The 18,626-nt window shown below is 46.9% G+C and overlaps 1 protein-coding gene across 1 annotated transcript; it reads right to left on the reverse strand.

Moving 5' to 3' along the window:
* Nucleotides 1-393: 393 nt before the first annotated feature.
* HTR5A (5-hydroxytryptamine receptor 5A) lies at nucleotides 394-2,417 on the reverse strand. Its single transcript, XM_054818793.1, has 2 exons — nucleotides 1,680-2,417; nucleotides 394-726 (listed from the first exon to the last, which is right to left on the reverse strand). The coding sequence occupies exons 1-2, from the start codon at nucleotides 2,415-2,417 to the stop codon at nucleotides 394-396; spliced, it is 1,071 nt and encodes a 356-aa protein (XP_054674768.1).
* Between the last annotated feature and the right edge of the window lie 16,209 nt (nucleotides 2,418-18,626).

Below are 18,626 nucleotides of genomic sequence, written 5' to 3' on the forward strand. Positions count from 1 at the left end.
GGGACAAAGTTGATTAATGCTGTGAGAGACTAGCAGTGGCCAAACCAGAGCTTCAAATACGACTCTGCCAGAAGACACCTCCACGCCATTACTGCCACCAAAGAGAACGTCACTAGGAAGGCGGGAGGGAAGCAGTGGGGCACTGGAGGAAGAATGCTGTGCTGCTGGCCAGAGAAACCCTGACACGCTGTTTGCAGGAAAAATAGCAACTGACTTAGAGGCTGGGATGGAGAGTCTGCGTAGGAACCGGGATCGTTGCTGGGACGTACGACCCATGGGGATGCATCTTTAGCATCACCTCGGTATCTGTGGCTTTGAACTTCCTCAAGAGTTTGGTAGGATTCATTGAGAGTTGAAAGCAGCTTCTTGGGGCAGCGGGAAAGGTTTTTCTGCTCAATGCTGTCTAAAGAATAGGTTCCTGAAGGCATTGTTGTAGTTTTTGTTGAAAGCAGTGTAGATGAGTGGATTAAAAAAGGAATTTGAATAGCCTAGCCATAGAAAAATACTCTTCCAAATGGGTGGGATGTCGCATGAGCAGAGGGGGTTGATGAGCTCCGTGATGAAGAAGGGGATCCAGCAGAGCACGAAGACCCCGATAAGGATGCCCACCATGAGGGCAGCTTTCTTCTCCTTCTGCTCTCTCCACGTGTCTCCATCCGTCTGGAATGTAACAGTGGCATGACGGACAGTGAAGACCATCTGTGGCTGCTGGGCAGCTTCTTTTACCTGCCAAACACAAACACAAGTTGCACCATATGTGCCTCAGTCAGCTGATCCCACACAGCAGGAACACAACCAAACTATGCAAGTGATGGCCAGAGCTCATGGGGGAACACGGGCAATCTACGTCATGCTCTGATGGAGGGGAGATTGGTTGAATGACCTTCTTCTGGGTAACAGAGACTACTATTTTTAAGTGAGGCTAGAAACTAAAGAGAGTAGTGATATATGGACACATGGAATTGCTCACACAGCATTGCAATAAGATTATTCCCCATTTACAATCAGATCAGTAGAACGGGCACACACCCACATGCTGCGCACAGAAGTCTCCTTGCTTTCTCTGAACCCATGGAGTTTAAGAGTCCTTAGTAGGAGAGGCAAGAAAATGAACATACATTTCCTTCCTCCCCGCAAGAAGCCTTTACAGTGCACAGCAACTGTGCCTGTGATGAACTGACACGATGCAGCCACGATTAGGAAGGATTTACAAGGATGTTCTGCACGTGTGTCTTCTGTGTGGGTAAATTCACAGCCTCCCCAAAGCCACAGCCGCTTGCCAGGTTATCGTCCGCAGTGGAGACGGGATCCCATCTATTCACACCCCCACGCACCTCCCCACAGGAGGTGACCCCTTACTCACGCTTGTGAGCACTGATTCAGCATTCCATGGGGGGACGTCTGTGAGTCACTGCACACCCACGTGGAGCTCAGGCTCACAATCTGGCCCAAAGTTGCTTTAGCTACACCTTGCGTCCCCAGCTGGGGACTCGGAAGGAGTCAAAAGACTGGGCTTGCAAGCTTTGTAGTCAACCTTCCCTTGAAAGCCTCCAGGATTCACAGGGCTTTGGTGGGATGCTCTTTGCTTGCACACTTTAGCTCTAAGTTTCCCTTACTGCTGCAAGGGCTTGGCTGCTACCAGCAGTTGACTAGAGCAAAATACAACTGGGTTGACCTACCTCCAGGGCTTCTGGTGTAATGGGGGTGATGGAGTTGCTATTCCGAGATCCAATTCGAAACTTGGCGGCCTTGTAGATCTTCCAGTACACAAAGAGTACCACGCAGAGGGGCAGGTAGAAGGCGCCAAAGGTGGAGAAGATGGTGTAGGAAGGCTCTTGGCTGACTTGGCACTCCTCGCTGTCCTCTGAGTAAGTCTCTCCCCAGCCAAAGAGCAGCGGGGCCAAGGAGATGAAGGCAGAGAGTGCCCAGGTGAGGGCAATCATGATGTTGGAGATGCGGCGCCGGATGCGGAGCGTGTACTCCAGGTGGCGGGTGATGGACCAGTAGCGGTCGAGAGCGATGGCCGTGACATTCCAGATGCTGGCGGTGCAACACAGCACATCAAAGGAGATCCACACCTGGCAGAGCAACCGGCCCAGCCGCCACCGCCTCCCAGACAACTCATGCACCAGGCTGAGGGGCATGACGAGGGCCGCCACCATCACATCGGAGATGGCCATGGAGGCCACCAGGTTGTGGGGCACCCGGTGGAAAGTGCGCACTCGGAGGATGGTGGCCAGGACCAACCCGTTCCAGAGGAACGTGGCCACCACCAGCATGGCCAACAGGGTGAGGACCAGCACGCTGAAGACGGAGAGATGCACCTGGCCGCCATCCGGGCCGGTGGAGGACCTGCTCTGGTTGCCGGTGTCTGGTGTCATATCGGTGAAGCAGCTGAGGTTGAGCGGGTGCTCCATGCTGGGGGCACCAGGGCTCCGGGGGGCGGAGCACCGCCCTACCGCGGGCGCGGAGGGTCCCCAGCCGCCCCGAGCGGCGCTGGGCGCGGTGACTCCGCGCCGCCCGCCGCCGGGGTCTTCATCCCCGGGAGGAAGAGCCCTGCGTCAGCCGCCGGCTGACGGCAGCCCCCGGCCCGCCCCGGCGCGCCAGCCCCGGCGGCGGGAGGCGGCGGCTCCGCGGGCGCGGCCGGGGTGCGCGGCTGCGGGGCGGTGCGGAGCGGGGCGGCGCTGACTGCGGCCGCGGCGGCGGAGCGGGGCGCGGAGGAGCGGCTGCCCCTGCGGAGGCGTCGGCGCTGTAGGTGAGTGAGTGTGAGTGTGAGTGTGTGTCCGTGTGTGTGTGTGTCCGTGTGCGTGTCCCACCCCGCCGTGCGCGGGTGCGGAGCGAGCAGCCTCTCGGCGGGGAGCGGCTGGGGGCCGCCGAGGTCGTGCTTAGTCATTTCAGTGCGCGGATTGTCCCTCGAAACCGGCGCCGGTCGGAGCGGGGCGAAGGCAGAGCCCGCAGCCGCTGCCCGCTGCCCGCACGGCGCGGGGTGCAGCCCCCGGCTTTGTCTGCGCCGCTTCTGCTCGGGGTGGCTTCTCCCCCGCGGGGCGTATTCCGTATCAGACGCAGAAAGTTAGCATCCCCGTGAAATGGTACCCGGGCTCTTCTGAAAACGTGTTAGCGAGGTGCCGCGGGAATTGTATAGCGCACATATGCGCTAGAGTCTGCGTCCAGCAAACCCGTTAGCAATCCCGGTTATTCTGCGTGTGCAGGATGTGGCGGGGGATTATTTCTTTGAGAACTTCTGCTCTGGCATTTCCTAACTTGTTAGCAATTGGCGGGCCTTTTATTAGAAATAATCTATCACTTGGCTGTTGTTACTAATTGCGAAATTAATAACATTAACCATTAATGAAATGTTTGAGCATTTCACCTGGTTTTTATCACACTGCTTGTGATGAGAAGTGGGATTCTGGGCCTCATAGCGGAAGGCAGAATTTAAACCCACCGAGCAGGTTTCCCCGTGCACTGGCTCCGCGTGGGGATGCCAGCCAGCTCCAGCCTGCGAGTCTTGGACGGCGTTCAGGCAGGGCTGTGCCGGTGCTGGCACCCTGCTTCTCCGGATGATCCCGGGATAACGGGTCCAAAGAGCTTTTGGGTCAGAGCTGACACGATGCGAGAAGCCGGCAGGCGCTCACACAGGGCTCACAGTGTCCGTCTCTAGGGGGGAGAAGGGAGGAAGGGCATCAGCGTTAAGAATTGGTGACAGTGACACTTGTTGACAGACTGCACTTTCAGGGAGTTGGGGGGGAAAACACAAGGAAAGAGATGCTCATGGGAGCACCCGATGCGTACCGTGCTCGTGGTGCTTTCTGCTGTCTCTTCTGAATCTCTCTGGACTTTGTAAGGAAAAACCGCAAAGTAACAACAGGGGCTAAAGAAACAAGATGTTTTCTAGTGCTGCTACTCGTTTCTCTGTGTGAAACACCAGGCAGCATGTCCAAAACTGGTCCAGGACCTTGTTTTGGTGGGATGGGAATTTCCCCATGCGGACTCATGCTGTGTTGTGATATTCAGAGCCAGAGAACAGGACCTGGCCTGTTGTAGTTACTAGAACAGATGTAGCCTTAGAGACTATAACATAATTTTGGAAATATACTGCCATCTTTTTGGGGGAGAGATGATTGTTTTCTCTTTTATACACAGGAATACTGACAATTTTGGAACGGGTAGCTTTTTTACTTACAATTCAAAGGACAAATGGGGTTTTCAGGCTTTCATAAAACCTCCTGATCTAAAATTCCTGGTTTGCAAGGTGCCAGACATCCTTCACTGTCATTCAATTGATCAAAACACTTAGCAACTGCTAGGACTGAGAGCTTTTTGTTGCGTGGGCCCTTCCCAGAGAAGCCTATGAAGCCCAGAATTAACAGAATCAACCACAAATTATGGAATATGTGCTTCTGAAAAGATATTATTACTTTTTGCTTCAGGGACAAATAGACAAAAATTACATTTAAAGGGAAATGGAAATAAAATGTACTAAATCTGAAGAAGTAAAACTAGATTATGTTCTAATGAAAAATTATGAATATTTTCATTATCTTACTGGACTTTTAAAAGTATATATTAGCAGATTCTGGAGTTGAATGGGTCAGTTGAGCACTAACTGGAAATAGAAAATGTAGGCAAATACATATATACATGTAGCATATATGGAAATGCAGAGGTCTACACTTGGGATGGAAGAACCCTACACAGCACAGTACAGGCTGGGGACTGGCTGGGTAGACAGAATTTTGCAGAAGAGGACCTGGGTGGCCTCTCAGGCAAGAAGTTGCAGTCTGCAATGTGCCGTTGCACATCCTGGAGCATCCTGGCCTATATGAGCAAGAGCGTGGCCATCAGGTCAAGGGCTGTAAGTATGTCCCTCTGTCCCAAAAACCTTGGAATATTATGTCCTGTTTGGGCTTCCTCAGTACAAGACACTGACATACACTGGGGAAAGTCCAGTGGAAGGTCATCAAGATGATGAGCAGACTGGCGTATGATGTAGAAAGAGAAGGAAAACTGAGTTTATCAATCTTAAAAAGAGAAGGTTAAGGGTAAAAATCTTACTACTGTCTCCAGCTACCTCAGGGGAGGGTAGAGACAAACTCTTCTTACAAGTGCACAGTGATAGGACAAGATGCAATGAATGCAAGTCACAACATCAGATATTCCAATTAGAAATTAGGAAACAAATATTCACCTGGAGAGTGCTCAGACACTGAAATGGGTCCAAAGAGGCTGTGAAATCTCCATCCTTGGTGCTGTTCAAAATTCAGCTGGACAGCACTGTGAGTGACTTTGAAGTTGGCCCTTCTTTAATGCGGGTTGGACTAGGTGATCTCCAGAGGTCTCTTCCAACCTAGATCATTCCGTGATTTTGATTATGGAAACTTTAAGCACGTTGGCCAAATGCACCAGATTCTGGAGGTGACTGAATGTTGTTATTTTTAAGGACAAAATGCTGTTTACTTTACACAGATTAGTAAGCCCATTGATTTCCTCAGAACTGTTGACAGTTATAAAGTGAGTGGAAGGCTGGGATCTGTAGTGAGTGGATAATGTTTGTGGAATGATCACACCTATGAAAGTCTCTGAGAAAAGGATCTACACTACAAAGTCAAGGTTATCTCACATCCTCATTGATGGAGCCAGAGGAATTAGAAGTGACAGGACTTCCCTAGATTTAGCAGGGTTCCCTCCAGTAGAAACATTAAATGCTGCTTGCTACTAAATACCATTTACTGGAGGTACCTTCCAATTCAAAATATGTAGCTGATGGTTGGACGTTAGGAGGGAATTCCCAACATAATCAGTGCCGCTGCCTATGTGCACATCCAAGTAGTATCTGCTCTTGAGGACAGGGTGAAAGGACTTATATTGTGAATGTGCACGCAGATCTTTTGAACCTCTGCACTTATAACTGGCAGAAAATGGAGGGGAGATGGCTCAGGAGGTGTTTTTGCTGAGCATAATGAATGAATGAATGAGAATTTCAGTCTACAGGGTAGGTGGAGCTGCTAGGTTAAACAAGGATTAAGGGAACACATATACTCGCTGTACATACACACCAACACTGAACGCTCTGCTCAGTTGCCAGCCAGACTGCTCAGTGAGCGTGCATCCTGTCAAGGCAATTTCCAAATCTCAGGTAATCATCACTTGAATTTCATTTAACATTCATCAACTCCAGCTCACACTTATTACATCCACACATGCTTTTTGAACGCACTTGCAGACCACCCGCTCCTTTCCTATAACAACAAAACCTTCAAACACACAGTTAACACGCACCGACTGTGAGGTTGTTCTCCCCCTCAGAGATATCCACGCTTCTGATCTCACTCTAGTCTTCCAAACCCAAGATCTTCAGAGATGGCCACTATCAGCACTGTGATAGACTCTCATGATGCCCCACCTCTGGCTCGAGTGTCCCCTGGTCTTAGGACTTCAATTTTGGGAGCGGAGAGGGGGAATGCTGAACCAGAGTTCTTCATGGACACACACCAGCTTTTATGAAACTCATCTCTCTGTCTAATTCGTCCCGTAAATGCTGTCTCAGGTCTAGGGTAGTAGCTCTAGTTGGGAGGAAGACAGAGTGATTGCCTCCTTCTCCAGAGGTCCCTGAGGACATGCATTTGGGGCATAGGCAATCAAGGCTCAGAGCATCCCAGCTCAGGCTGTGGGCTTGAATCACGATGCCTCATATCCCATATGAGCATTTTAATTGCCAAGTGGCTGGGTCTTCTGGGTAGCTACCTCTCAGGTTTCTTATGTTGAAGCTGTTTAATAATCACGTATTTACTGGAGCGTGGACTTACCTGAGGTTTTCCAACATCCCAGCCAAGCGCCACAGCAACAGAAAGATGGAGTCACCCTTTTTCTCCCAGTAGCATGTAATTGCTTACTGCAAAGCGGAGGAATTCCTACTGACTGAGCAGCAGAGATTACTCCTGCTACGTGTTAGTAGGACACTCAGCAGCACTGTGGGAGTATGTCGGAGCAGGGACACGGAGGACCTGAGTGCCCCATGTCCCCAGAGTGCCCCAGTGACTGACCCGTTTGCCAAACTGGGTTCTCTTGCTCCAGATGCTTCTGAGGAACTTTGAAAAGTCTCTCTGTCCTGAGGCAGAAATGAAAACAATGAGTTGAAATCCTGTTGTCTTTTTATTTGTATGGCTGGAAAACTATTCCTTATCCAGCCTCTAATGGCAGGTCTCATTCGGTTTGGGGCGTGCAAGCTTTCCTGTGGGAATTGTCACCAGTTGTATGACTTCAGTGACACAACCAAAGTATTGTTTAATTCTGCAACAGGAACAAAGCAGAACAAGAACAAAAGCTGTCCAACAGAGCAGCCTCTCTGCGTCTCCGTCTTGCCTAGAGCACAGTCCTCTCTTACGTAAACTCCGTGGTAAGTGTCTCAGTCCTTGTGTCTCTTGAATTTGGCTGCAATCTATTACACAGCCAGCCTAAAGGGAGGATTACTGTGTATGTCTCAGTAAATGGACTACTGGGAATGTTTATCTGTCTTCTGCCTGACGTGAATTAACTCCTGCTGGAATTCATCCCTTCGTTCTTGCATAGCCAAAGACATGTTCACGGTCAAAGGACCAGATGGAACGTAACTTCGTAAAGTCTTACAGGCAGCTCCCTCATCATTCACTGCCGCAGTTAAAGTTGCACTCTGTGTAAATAAATGAAATGTAAAAAGTTTTATCACTTCTTTCATACCTTGAGGGACAACGTTAATCAGCTGTGTAATTTCAGGGGAGTCAGCAGAGTTATGCTAGGTGTCACATTGGCTTTTAGTCAACGATGCTTTGCAGTGAGTAGTTATGGCAGTAACGCAATAACTTGGAGCCTGCCTCAGGGGGTACTGCCCTCATAAGGCATCCACAGTTTTCATTTATTACTCCAGTGATAGCAAATACTTAACACATCTATACACCAGCACCTGTGATCTTCTTTACCTGTGGTCAGTCCCCGAGAAGTAAACCTTTCTCTGGACTCCGCTGGACTTGATCTCTGCAGGTTGCTTACAAATCATAACAGAAAATTATCCATATATATGATTAAAAAAAAAAGTTTAAAAATATCATAATATATTATCCTTCTGGGAGTACACGGTATCCTGCAGTTCTGTCAATCATCTAGAATAGCAGGTCTGTAGAAAAATAATAAGAAACCGTGTGTGGGAAGACTAGGTAACTCTAACTTAATACATGAGCTTTGGCAATCAAAGCTGCCAATGCAAACTATCAGGACGCTGCCAGGGAGACAGATGGCACGATGACAGCAAATGGATGGGTCTCTAAAACTCAATTATCATTTCAGTTCAGACCCTTTTTCCATATGCCAAGTTGTGGAAGAGATTTGTTTATCTTGAGCTTTATGCATTTTGGCAGATAATTTGCATAGGTGTGAAGCTATAGGGAAGGCTGTGATAGTGTTAGGCCGAACACGGGTTTTTCGGTCGGGCGTTGTTTTCCAGGTTACCTTTCTGCCTCCTTGCAGGTGGTAGGTTTCTGAACCTTTATTTACATAAATCCATCCATAGTCTGGAAATGTTCTTTCAGAACTCCAGAGGCAAAACATTTCAAGATCCATTTACCATAATAAGGAGAGAAATCACTTGAAACAGTTTTCCAGGCCAGCAGTTCTTCAACTTTTTTTTCTTATACCTCCTTCCATCCCCATTCTGCTCCCTTTGGCTCCTTGGCAGTGTGTTCCCATGCCCCTGTCTTCCTCGGCTGGGGTCCCTCATCCCCAAACCACCATTAACTTTATCATTCAAGACTGGTTTTCTAATTGTAACAAATTGGCAGCGTGTGCAAAAATGAAAGCACCGACACCCGTCGCGAACTGATGTCTTCAGTGGGAGATTCTTTTCCCTTCTTCCACTCCAGTAGCCTAATTTCTCTACGTGCTGTTGCTTGCTGCCTTCTTCCCTGGAGATTTTTGAGCAGCCACAGCCACATCTCCACCTGCCAAAGGAAGCACTGGCAGAGCTGTGCAGCTTTCTCAGCTCGGGTATCGTTGATGAGTGTCTCAGATTCATATTCACACGCTGCTGCCTTCCAGCTGTGGAATATTGTCCTCCCCCTGATTATTCGGTGTACCTGTGTGTCTCCCTGCCCCTGCCTGCCCAGGTCGCACAGATCAGCTGTTAACTAAGGTAAATCCCCAGTATTTTCAAGCCGTGCGACGTGGCGGGTCATTAGAGAAAATGGGAAAGCTGTGGAATTTTACTTATTTATATTTCATACCTGTGCTGCTATTAAAGTGAGAGGCTCATACAAATGAGAGGAATTATTTACAAGTTAGAAAAAGTCAAATGGTAGGATATGAGCACACGACTTCTTTCTGCAACTAAAAGGAGTCTGCTCCCACGCCTGTGCGAGAAAAGCGTTTGCAGAGGTCTGCTGTAGGCTGACGAAAAGCTTGCCTCTTGATCACGGGCAAGGCAGCAAACTTTTCCAGCTATCTGAACAGAGACAGCTGTTTTTAAAGGACCCCAAACATGGTTTCTTTCATAGAATTTGGCAGTATCACGTTACAAGTATTTTAGTATGGTTCCTTCCACCGCAGCAGGCACCTGATCAAGCGATGTCTTCTTGCTACTGCTAGAAAATCTCTGAACCCATGGGATGAAAGTGGTTGTATAAATGTGTCTAAATGTCTCTCTGTTTTTCATGAGGATTATTATTAGTAGCATCATTATTTTTGACAACCAGTATTCACTACTTTGACAGCAAAATGATGCCAGACCTTTCTTAATCATCTAGCAATGCATTTTATGATAAAGTAGCTGATGTTTTTGTTTGTTTGTTTGCGGGTCTGTGAGTCAAGGTTGGTAGGCTGTAACTCGGAGGTGGTGGCCCAGCGGTTTGTGAGCTGCAGCAGGTCACCAGCGCTTCAAGCTCGGCTCCCACGCTTGGGACACGACGTCTGACGGTGGGAACCTGCTCATGCGAGAGCTGGTCGTGGGAAAACCGATCCAGCTGGAGCGGCTGAGGCCAGGAGCTCTGAGACACGCTGGGGTACAGCTGTGTGCCCACCCTGTAGTTCCTTTTTCTACCTCTTCTGTGGTTACCTTCTACTGTCAGGTTTCAACTGTATCAGAGTGGGTCTGAACTTTGCTGCTAAAGGAACCAAAAAGGTGACTTTCCTATCAGAATTTCAGCATAAATTTAGTCAAAATCTTCCATTTTGATACCACTGAATTCTTTCAGGGTCTCCTATGAGCATAGCTCGTGGGGCATCTTCATTAAAGAAGGTATTATCCATCTGCACAGAGGATGGCTCATGTATTACCTTAAAAGCTGAATCTCATTTTGGAAATAAAGAAATCTTGCTATGTTTTTTTAAAAGGACTCCTCATCTGACCTGGTACATCTTCAGAGCTTTCTGGGCAGACTGTCAGTGTTCTCCTTCCTCTACACACTTCACCATCTTCACTGTACGCTAATGCCTCTCCTTTCTTCTGTGCTTTATTGAGCACTAGAATAGTTAACGTGGTCAGCTTTTAAACCGCCACCACAGGCAACTGACTTGGCAGTAGGGTTATAAATGCCATTTTGTAACCGTGACCAATAATTGAATAGAAAAATGAGAAAAAAACACTTAACATGTTGATGTTTTAAAGCCTTTCATCCGACATTCACACGTACGACGTCTCCTGTCCCTTAGCTTTGACTCCTAGCACTACTCTCAGTCACCCACACACACATGTACTCCCCGTCCCTCCCGTTTCGGTCGCACTCCAGCCAGTCTGGCTCCATCCTTCTCCTGCCATCATCTCTTCTGCAGCACGGCTGCACCTCGACGGGAGTCTGTAAGTGGAGTCCAGGGCTTGATACGCTGCGAGGAAGAGGCACGAAGACAAATGGTCTCTGCCACAGTGCATCTTCTCCGTCTGAAGGTTTTCTTACAGCTCTTCTGTTTTTATGACCGCTGTGACTGTAAGGAACCATAAATCCCCATGTCCTTGCCCCAGATAATCCCTCCTGCCCAGCGAGAGGCATGCCTCATTAGACACCGCATTACAGCCTCAGATTAATGACCAGTGTTACGGAAGAGCACCACGGGTCGTGGGGAACCACAAGGAGTTCGTTAGCATCCATCTTGCAAACAATTACTGATAAACACCTAGCTGGACTGTTTTACACAGGTGAGGTTTAGTGCAAGGGCTTGGGTTGCGTAAACAGAGTTAGCCATCGATATGCCTAGAGTTTATTATAAAAAATTATGTCAGCTGCTTTCTGTGAGCATCAGTGAAATAAGGTGAGGAAACAGATTTTCTTAAGCAGTCGATGGCTCTGGGTACCTCTCTTCCATTCATTTCAGGGAGGATTATTATTTTAAAATGTAGTAAGATTTTTTATAATACCGAAATGTCTAAAATGTAGGTATATCTAAATCATCTGGACTGCTTATTAAGTCTCAAAAAGACATGCCTATCTGAATCAAGCTTTCTTTTCTTTATCTGAATAATAATATTCCTATAGTAGCTTTTATATCCTTTATCCTTTCAGAGTCAAGGGAGACATGGGTGAGCTTTAGCTGTACAAAACCAAGACCAAACAGTCTCCAAGGTATGCTCAGTAAGCAATCAAGTTAGCCTGTTATGAGAAATTACCCTCTGCAAATTGAGATGCAGTAAATGATGACATATACGCTTCTGTTCTTGTCAGCTTAATGTAAAGAGAGTTCGATTTACATCCCTGCATCGCTCTCTTCCTTCCTTTGCCCCGAGCCGGAACAGGAGTACGCACACAAAACCAGTGAGGGTACGTCACCTTTCGGTGTTTGCCAACTGGATTATTTATGAATGCGTGAGTCGGCGTGTAGGAGAGCCACGCGGCAGCTAGGCTCTCCTGGGGAGGACGGATCTTCCTGTATCCTGGGATGCACCTAAATATTTGCATTGATTAGATCCCAGTCTGGTGCTTTTATCATTTAATCGTTACGAGCCCTGTATGAATCATAAATTATAAGCATGTACATGTAAAGCATAAAACGCGTAGGGCGCTGCAGCTAGCTGGTGTATAAGTTAGTCGCTGGAACGTGCCCAGTGGGTCACTTTCTACACGGACTTATTTCAGGAATGCATCCTCATTCGCGACTGTCTTTAATTTCAAGTATTTGCTTTAGTCCTATTAAAATAAGCAGGGTTTGAGGATAAGCTTAAAGCTAAGAATGTGATTTTGGAGCATCCCTGACTCTGAGACAAAGCTTGGGAAAATTGTCACAAGATATAGGAGGCAAAAAGCTTAGACTGTGGAGAAATGTATCTATGGAAATGTCCCTTCCCTCTTAGGAAAAAAGACTAGAAATATATTCAGTTCTCTGAGTGCAAACAACAGTAAGGAAAATACTATATTACACATTTAGAATGACTTACATCAATTGACAGCTATCCAGCCACAGAGAAAAATAATGTAATTGTAACTGCGAGCAGCAAAATGGTTCTGCCTAACAGTTAAACATCAGTAAGCGCCACTGTGTCTAATAAAATGCAGATCTCATTATCTGTTTGTTATGTGCATCATGAGATAACTGTTCAAGTTGAAAAGTATAAAAATTTGATTTAATTCACTGACATTTTGGATACAAGAGGGTCAGGTTGGTCTTGTAACAAATAACAGCTTGGGGCGTATGGAAAGGAGTGTAATTGAAGATAAGGCTCTAGCAAGAGAGTGGAAAATGTAATAGAGTTCAAGGATGGATTAAACAAATGTATCCTGGCCCTCGCGCTGTAATCACCTACGTGTGCCATAAGGCAAACAGCAATGTAAGTGACGCCCCGAAAGAAGATCATTACAGCTTTGGTGCTTGTTGTCTCACGCCACGATTTCTTCCATTTGCAACACCGAGAATTCAGACTTGGCGAGTCCTGGGACCCTGAGGCTGCTCTAGTTTGTACAGGGAACTCGGCAAGCTCGAAATAAACCCAGAGAAGTTTTCGGTGGCTTCTTTGGAGGTTACATCTGTACCTGTCAGTGTTTACCGCAGTGTCATAGATTAAAAATGACCAACGTTGACATGAATATGGCAGAAGCCTCCGTGATGAAGGAGGAGGATGGTTCTTTAAGCGTATTTGAGAGCTAACAAGATCAGGGTCTAGTCTACCAAAACCAAAAGATGCAGCTTCTTTGTAGTCGGGTGTCCCGGAGAGGCTCAACGCGATGACGTTTTCTTGCACGTGGTATGGCAGTTGTCTCTCTTCCCCAGTTCCTGGGCAGTTTCAACCTTACCTGACTGGGCTGTAGAGGCATCAGGGATATGGTAGGAGTCAAAGACCCTACTAGAGACTGAAGGAGCCACACTGTGAACTTAATTCTTATTTGGCCTCAGCCAGTTCACGGAGGAATTAGGCCTTGAGACATAAATCGATTGTAGGCTTTGCTTTCTTGGTTCAGAGAACTATCTCTTCATATTGAGGGACTTTCAGCATATCACAGAGCGTTTTTCAAGTAACCAGAACATTTAGGGACTTACAGAGCCTTTATTTCCCTGAAAGCCTCCTGGAAGCCAAAAAAAGAGACTTAGAGCCAGGACTGGCCTGAGAGTCTAAGCAGTGTGCCTGCATTCGTCCTGAGCTTAGCTCTAATGAGAGAGGCCTTGACGGTGAGACCTGTTTCTCTGAATCCCAACTCCTGGTTAGTACTGAGTAGTTGAGATCATTAAAACAGACTTAGTCCAGATACCCAATCAATAATTCTAATTTCTTTTTTTTTTTGCATTGAAGAGTGGCAGATAATTAGGGACTTAAGTAACAAATGTGTTACTTCATAATGTTTTCTGCTTGGCATACTAAAGAGGCAGAGAGTTCTAGATATCAATCTCTAATGAATTAAGCTGGCTCCAAGGTCATGTTGAAATTATTGATCAGCTAAGATTCTTCATCTCTTGATGTCTTCAGATCAAGATTCAGTATCTTTCAGGAAGTTCCGCTTTGACTAACCAATCACTCAAGACACTCAGCTCATAGCAAGGGTATTTTGAATGAAATTTGAGGGCAAATTGTAAGAAAGGCTGACCAGAAGACCTACTGGTTTCTTTTGGCCTCAAGGCTGTTACCAGAATGCTGCCAGAACATATTTTGCAAGAATGTCGGTCTAAGTCCTTAGTTTCATTTGAAAATATGTAAGAAACAGAAATCAGGTTCCTTCCACAGAAAACAGAAAGCGGTAGTGCAACCCAGCAATGATAACTACTTGTCCGCACAGTACAGTAACATCCACGTGTAAGCACGGGGAGCTTCCCAAAGCTGCAGCCACAAACGTGGGACAAATGTGGTCAGCTTCTCTGTTTGCCGCACATCGCAGGCAGGGAAGTCTGTATACCTCCGTGCCCGTGTTGCAGGCACGTGTCTTTCGGCTACCCTGAAACTGCTGCTCTAAGCTTCAGCATTTGGGAAGGCCAAAAAGCAGAAATGTGCTCCCAGGCTGGGGCTGGTTTGAGAGAAAAACAACGGAGTGCTCAGTTCTGCTCCCTGTACTCCACATGGAAGGTTAATCTAAGTGACCTTCTGGCCTTACACCCTGGAAGTTGGAGGAACTGCTCCAAAGATGATGGAGTTGCTGTGAATTTATGTCAGCCAGCGAAAATTTCCTGGCAAAAATATTTTTCATTGGTTTTAGCACTAAGACCTCATGGCTACGTAGCAATTTCTCTGGTGGCACTGGCGGCCAGATGGGTTTGTGTAGCTGCTGCCCTCCGTCTCCCACTGCGCAACCCCCGAGTCACTGCCCGCGCCGAGCCAGTGCTGGGAGGGAGGATAACTGAGTCAGGAAAACAACCTGCAGAAAACCTGACCGTTTTTAATAGGCTCTTCTCAGCAAAAATCAGCATGGGTCACCCCCGAGGCACTGAAACTTTTAGGTGAGCATAGTGCTGAAAAAAAGGGCAGAGGCAGAAATGAGCAACCAGAACCAGGGGAGGTTTTGGGGTGGTTTAAGTCAACTTAAGTGAGATCGCAGGTTGGAGGATCAAAGTTAGCAGCAGGACAACTCCTCCAATCTCAGCAGCACGGACCTCTCCTTCATGCTGCTTCCGGCCTTGCGTAAATCCAGGCTCAAGGAACTAGACCAGATGATTATCTTTCAGTGAGTTTGGCTCCATGTTGGTCAGACAGGAGTCACAAGCTGTTCAAGAGCAGCAGCAGAAGTATGGCAAAACCCAGGCAACCAGGCTGCCAGGGAAAGGAGGGGGGAAACCCGCCCCTCTCAGCAGCAGCATTGAGCCAGCAGAATAGCACAGCGGGGACGTGATGCCACATCCTCAGGCAAGTGGCTTCTCTCCATTCCTCTTCCCGGAGGAGTAAACCAAACATTTCACTTTTTGGAAAACATACAGAAAGAGAGTGATGTGACTCACGTGATGTAAAGGTTTCATCAGCACAAATTTAGGGATTTTACTCTACTCAAAACCATACATGGATAATGGGGATCATCTCAGAGAAGTACCCAGGTTCACTCTTCACGCTGTTCTGTAACACGCTCTGGAATGCCACCAACTTCAGTTGCCGCCTTCTGCATTTATGCATTAATAATGTAAAAATAAATACAAGTGTTAGCTTCCTTTGCATCACATAATAAGGATTTGGAACGAATAATGCCAAGTTTGTTCCTTTCTGGAAAAACTCATTTTAGTAACTCCAGGTTTTGTTAACTTTTTTTCAAGCCTGCATGAATGAAAGCCCAGGCTTAAAGGAAAATTCTGTTCTCCGTTGTTTGGCTGATACTAATTTACCCAAATGGAAAGCCCATAAATGAAGGAAATCTTGACAAGCTACAAAGAAGGGCTATAGGGATAATTACCTGCCACTTTTCACAAACATTTTTTCACAAACTCAGAAACTCTGCTCCTTAGTAGGAGCAGAATTAAAGACTTCTCCTGAGATGCAAAGAACAAAGCCTATAAATTACAGTATCACATTTTATTTGTGGCAAATTAGTTGTTTTTACCCAGAGCACCGGCAGGACTTGCATTCTTCTTTCTTGGTGCATTACAATCAGGTCCAGAACTCATTAAAAAAGTATTATAATGTGGTTTATTTTTTTATATATATATATATGTATAAAAGTATGTATCTATGTATCTAGAAAATTTGAGAGGGTTACTGGTAGTCTAAGGGAAAGATATAAAGAATCAGCCTAATTTACAGAAGAGAAGATTTAGGCCAGGTATTAGGGAAGACTGTCTAACCAGAAGGAATTTTTACAACACTAGAACAAGGTAGCGGGGAGGTGGCATCGATGTTGTCACCAAAGTGTTAAAGGAGAGGGATTAACTAGGGGTTCCTCTGGCTCTCCCCCACCCATGCTGGCAGCTCTTTTCAGCTGTACGCGTGGAGACTCTGCAGCTTTGCAGAGCCCTGCGTGAGTTTGCACGTTTAATTCCTTCATGAGCTAAAGCCTACCATGCAGCCCTCCCAGTAGACCTACTTCAAGCAAGCCCTGCAAGGGTGTGGTGCAATGTTACACTTGTTGGAGGAGATCTTGGAGCAGGAGGGGCTTTAGATAAGTGTAACTAGTGCAATTACGCTGCGTACCGTCCCGCTAGCTGTATTTTGATGAAGGTATACCCAGCTGCAGCTTGGGGCTGGTTCTTGCAACGTGACACACAACATCTCATTCACCTTTCTCTGGGGGCTAACATGCCAGACACGTTCCTTAGCAGGTAACAGAAAGTTCCTTTAATACTACGTCTCACTCCTGATAAAAAATGCCCTTACGTTAAATGTGCATTCTCCTCCCCTGCTCATATATGCACGGTTATAGTAAAGGTACACCTTGTTACTTGGCACTTACAAAACATTTTGTAACTATTACATTAAAAAAGAAAACTGTCGAGCAAATAACAAGGCATTCTCAGTGCAGTTCTGGAACTGGAAGAGAATCGAAAATGAAACTGTTGGTTCCAAGAGATCCTTTTAGGATTTGGTGTTGCCGTACAAATAAAAAGAAAGTTTTTAATTATAAATCATATTTGCCATTGCAAGTAGTCCCACTGAAGGAAAGAGGAAAATGCATAGAAGGTTCGAGCCAAAGCAGAGCCCTCTATGTCCTTGTTTTGCATATTTTGGTTCAGATTATAAAACCAGATTCTTATTCACGTTAAGAAATCGGTATGGTGACAATGCAGGAAGGAAGCATGCCTTCTGCAACTTCTCAACAGCTTTCCAGACACATTGAAATTAACATCAGCTTTCTGTAAAAAATTGGTTATTTTGTGAAGATATATTTTATTGGAAAAGTAACATCTAGAGAGCCAGCTGCTACCAAACGAGTATGTATTATTAACAAAGGACTCAGGAAGCCTTCTGCTCACTGGAGTAAAACAAATATACAATTTAATCTAAGCTCTGAATTTAATTAACTGCAAAAAAAAATCAAACTGTTGTTTTTTCACAAGCAATTATGCCTAAATATGATATTGTAGGTGCATATGAATTTTTCATACAATCATTTGTGCACACAAATAAGGGATTTATGTAAGCAAAGACTAATTGTCTGCACAAATCTTGTCAACTCAGTGGGCATGCAAGCAACGCCTGTTGCAAAATAAAGATCTGGAAACATGGTCATAAACTTTTATGTACAGACCTCTCACAGTTGAGACATATTAGATACTGTGCCTGGTGTGGTTACGCTGCAGGTAATGTGCCGTTCACATCACTGTGGACTATGGTGACGTGCACAATCTCTCTCAAGTCTATTTGCTAGAGCAACTAAGGCCAGAAATAAACTGGTCTTAAGGCATAATTGATCTCTGCGCATGGTTGCTCCCATGCAATTACAGTCGCGGCTGCATCAGTCTCATCCTCGTGTGCTGTGATCAGACCTACCAACAGTGGCTTAGCTCGACACACGAGCGTGCCACCACGTGACCGAGCATCCCATGTTATGCGATGGGCAGAAGTCCACTGATGTGACAGGGAAAGGCTGCAAACCCTTCTGAAAGAGGATGAAATGAACGGGGAGAAGAAAACGTATCATTCCGGATCCTGCAGCACGAGAGAGAGGAGGCTGCTGCTGCTGCTGCTCCGTGTCTCCAGGTCCAACCAGTAGTGAGCCTGAACACGTATGCCCCGCTGGCACACGCACACAAGCACACGTATATGTTATGTACATACATATATACATGGCCAGCCACACACATCAGACACCCTCAGAGCACCAACATGGACAGCACCAATGGCCTTATCCTGCTCCCCCCTCTGGCTGGACAGTATGGAAGCCCACCAGTGAGAATACATATCTGTACGTATACGAGGTAGATCCCTCCAGCAGCTGCTCTCAGACACTCTGCCTGCCCAGTCGCTGGCCCCTCGATCCCAGTCTGCCCAGTTGCTAGCATCTGGACATACGAGCCCCGAGGCTGCAGCCCTACTCCAGCTGGTGGTACAGACACACACAGTTGGCCAGGACTTCTCAGGTCCCAGAGGTGACCCCCTGTGCTCTTGTCACCCCTTTGCTCCCAGGCCACGTTACCTCTTCGCCGCCTGGTCCATACTGACCTGGGGTGACGGCTCTGCAGGGACAGCCCTGGAGGGACCTGGACAAGGTGGTGGTACCCAGGTTTGGGTCCTCACCTGCCAGTCTGCCCCCGTGCTCCTCTGGCTTGTGCAGATG

This window comes from Grus americana, chromosome 2 (genome assembly GCF_028858705.1).
Source record: "Grus americana isolate bGruAme1 chromosome 2, bGruAme1.mat, whole genome shotgun sequence".
In the NCBI taxonomy this organism is placed as follows: domain Eukaryota; kingdom Metazoa; phylum Chordata; class Aves; order Gruiformes; family Gruidae; genus Grus; species Grus americana.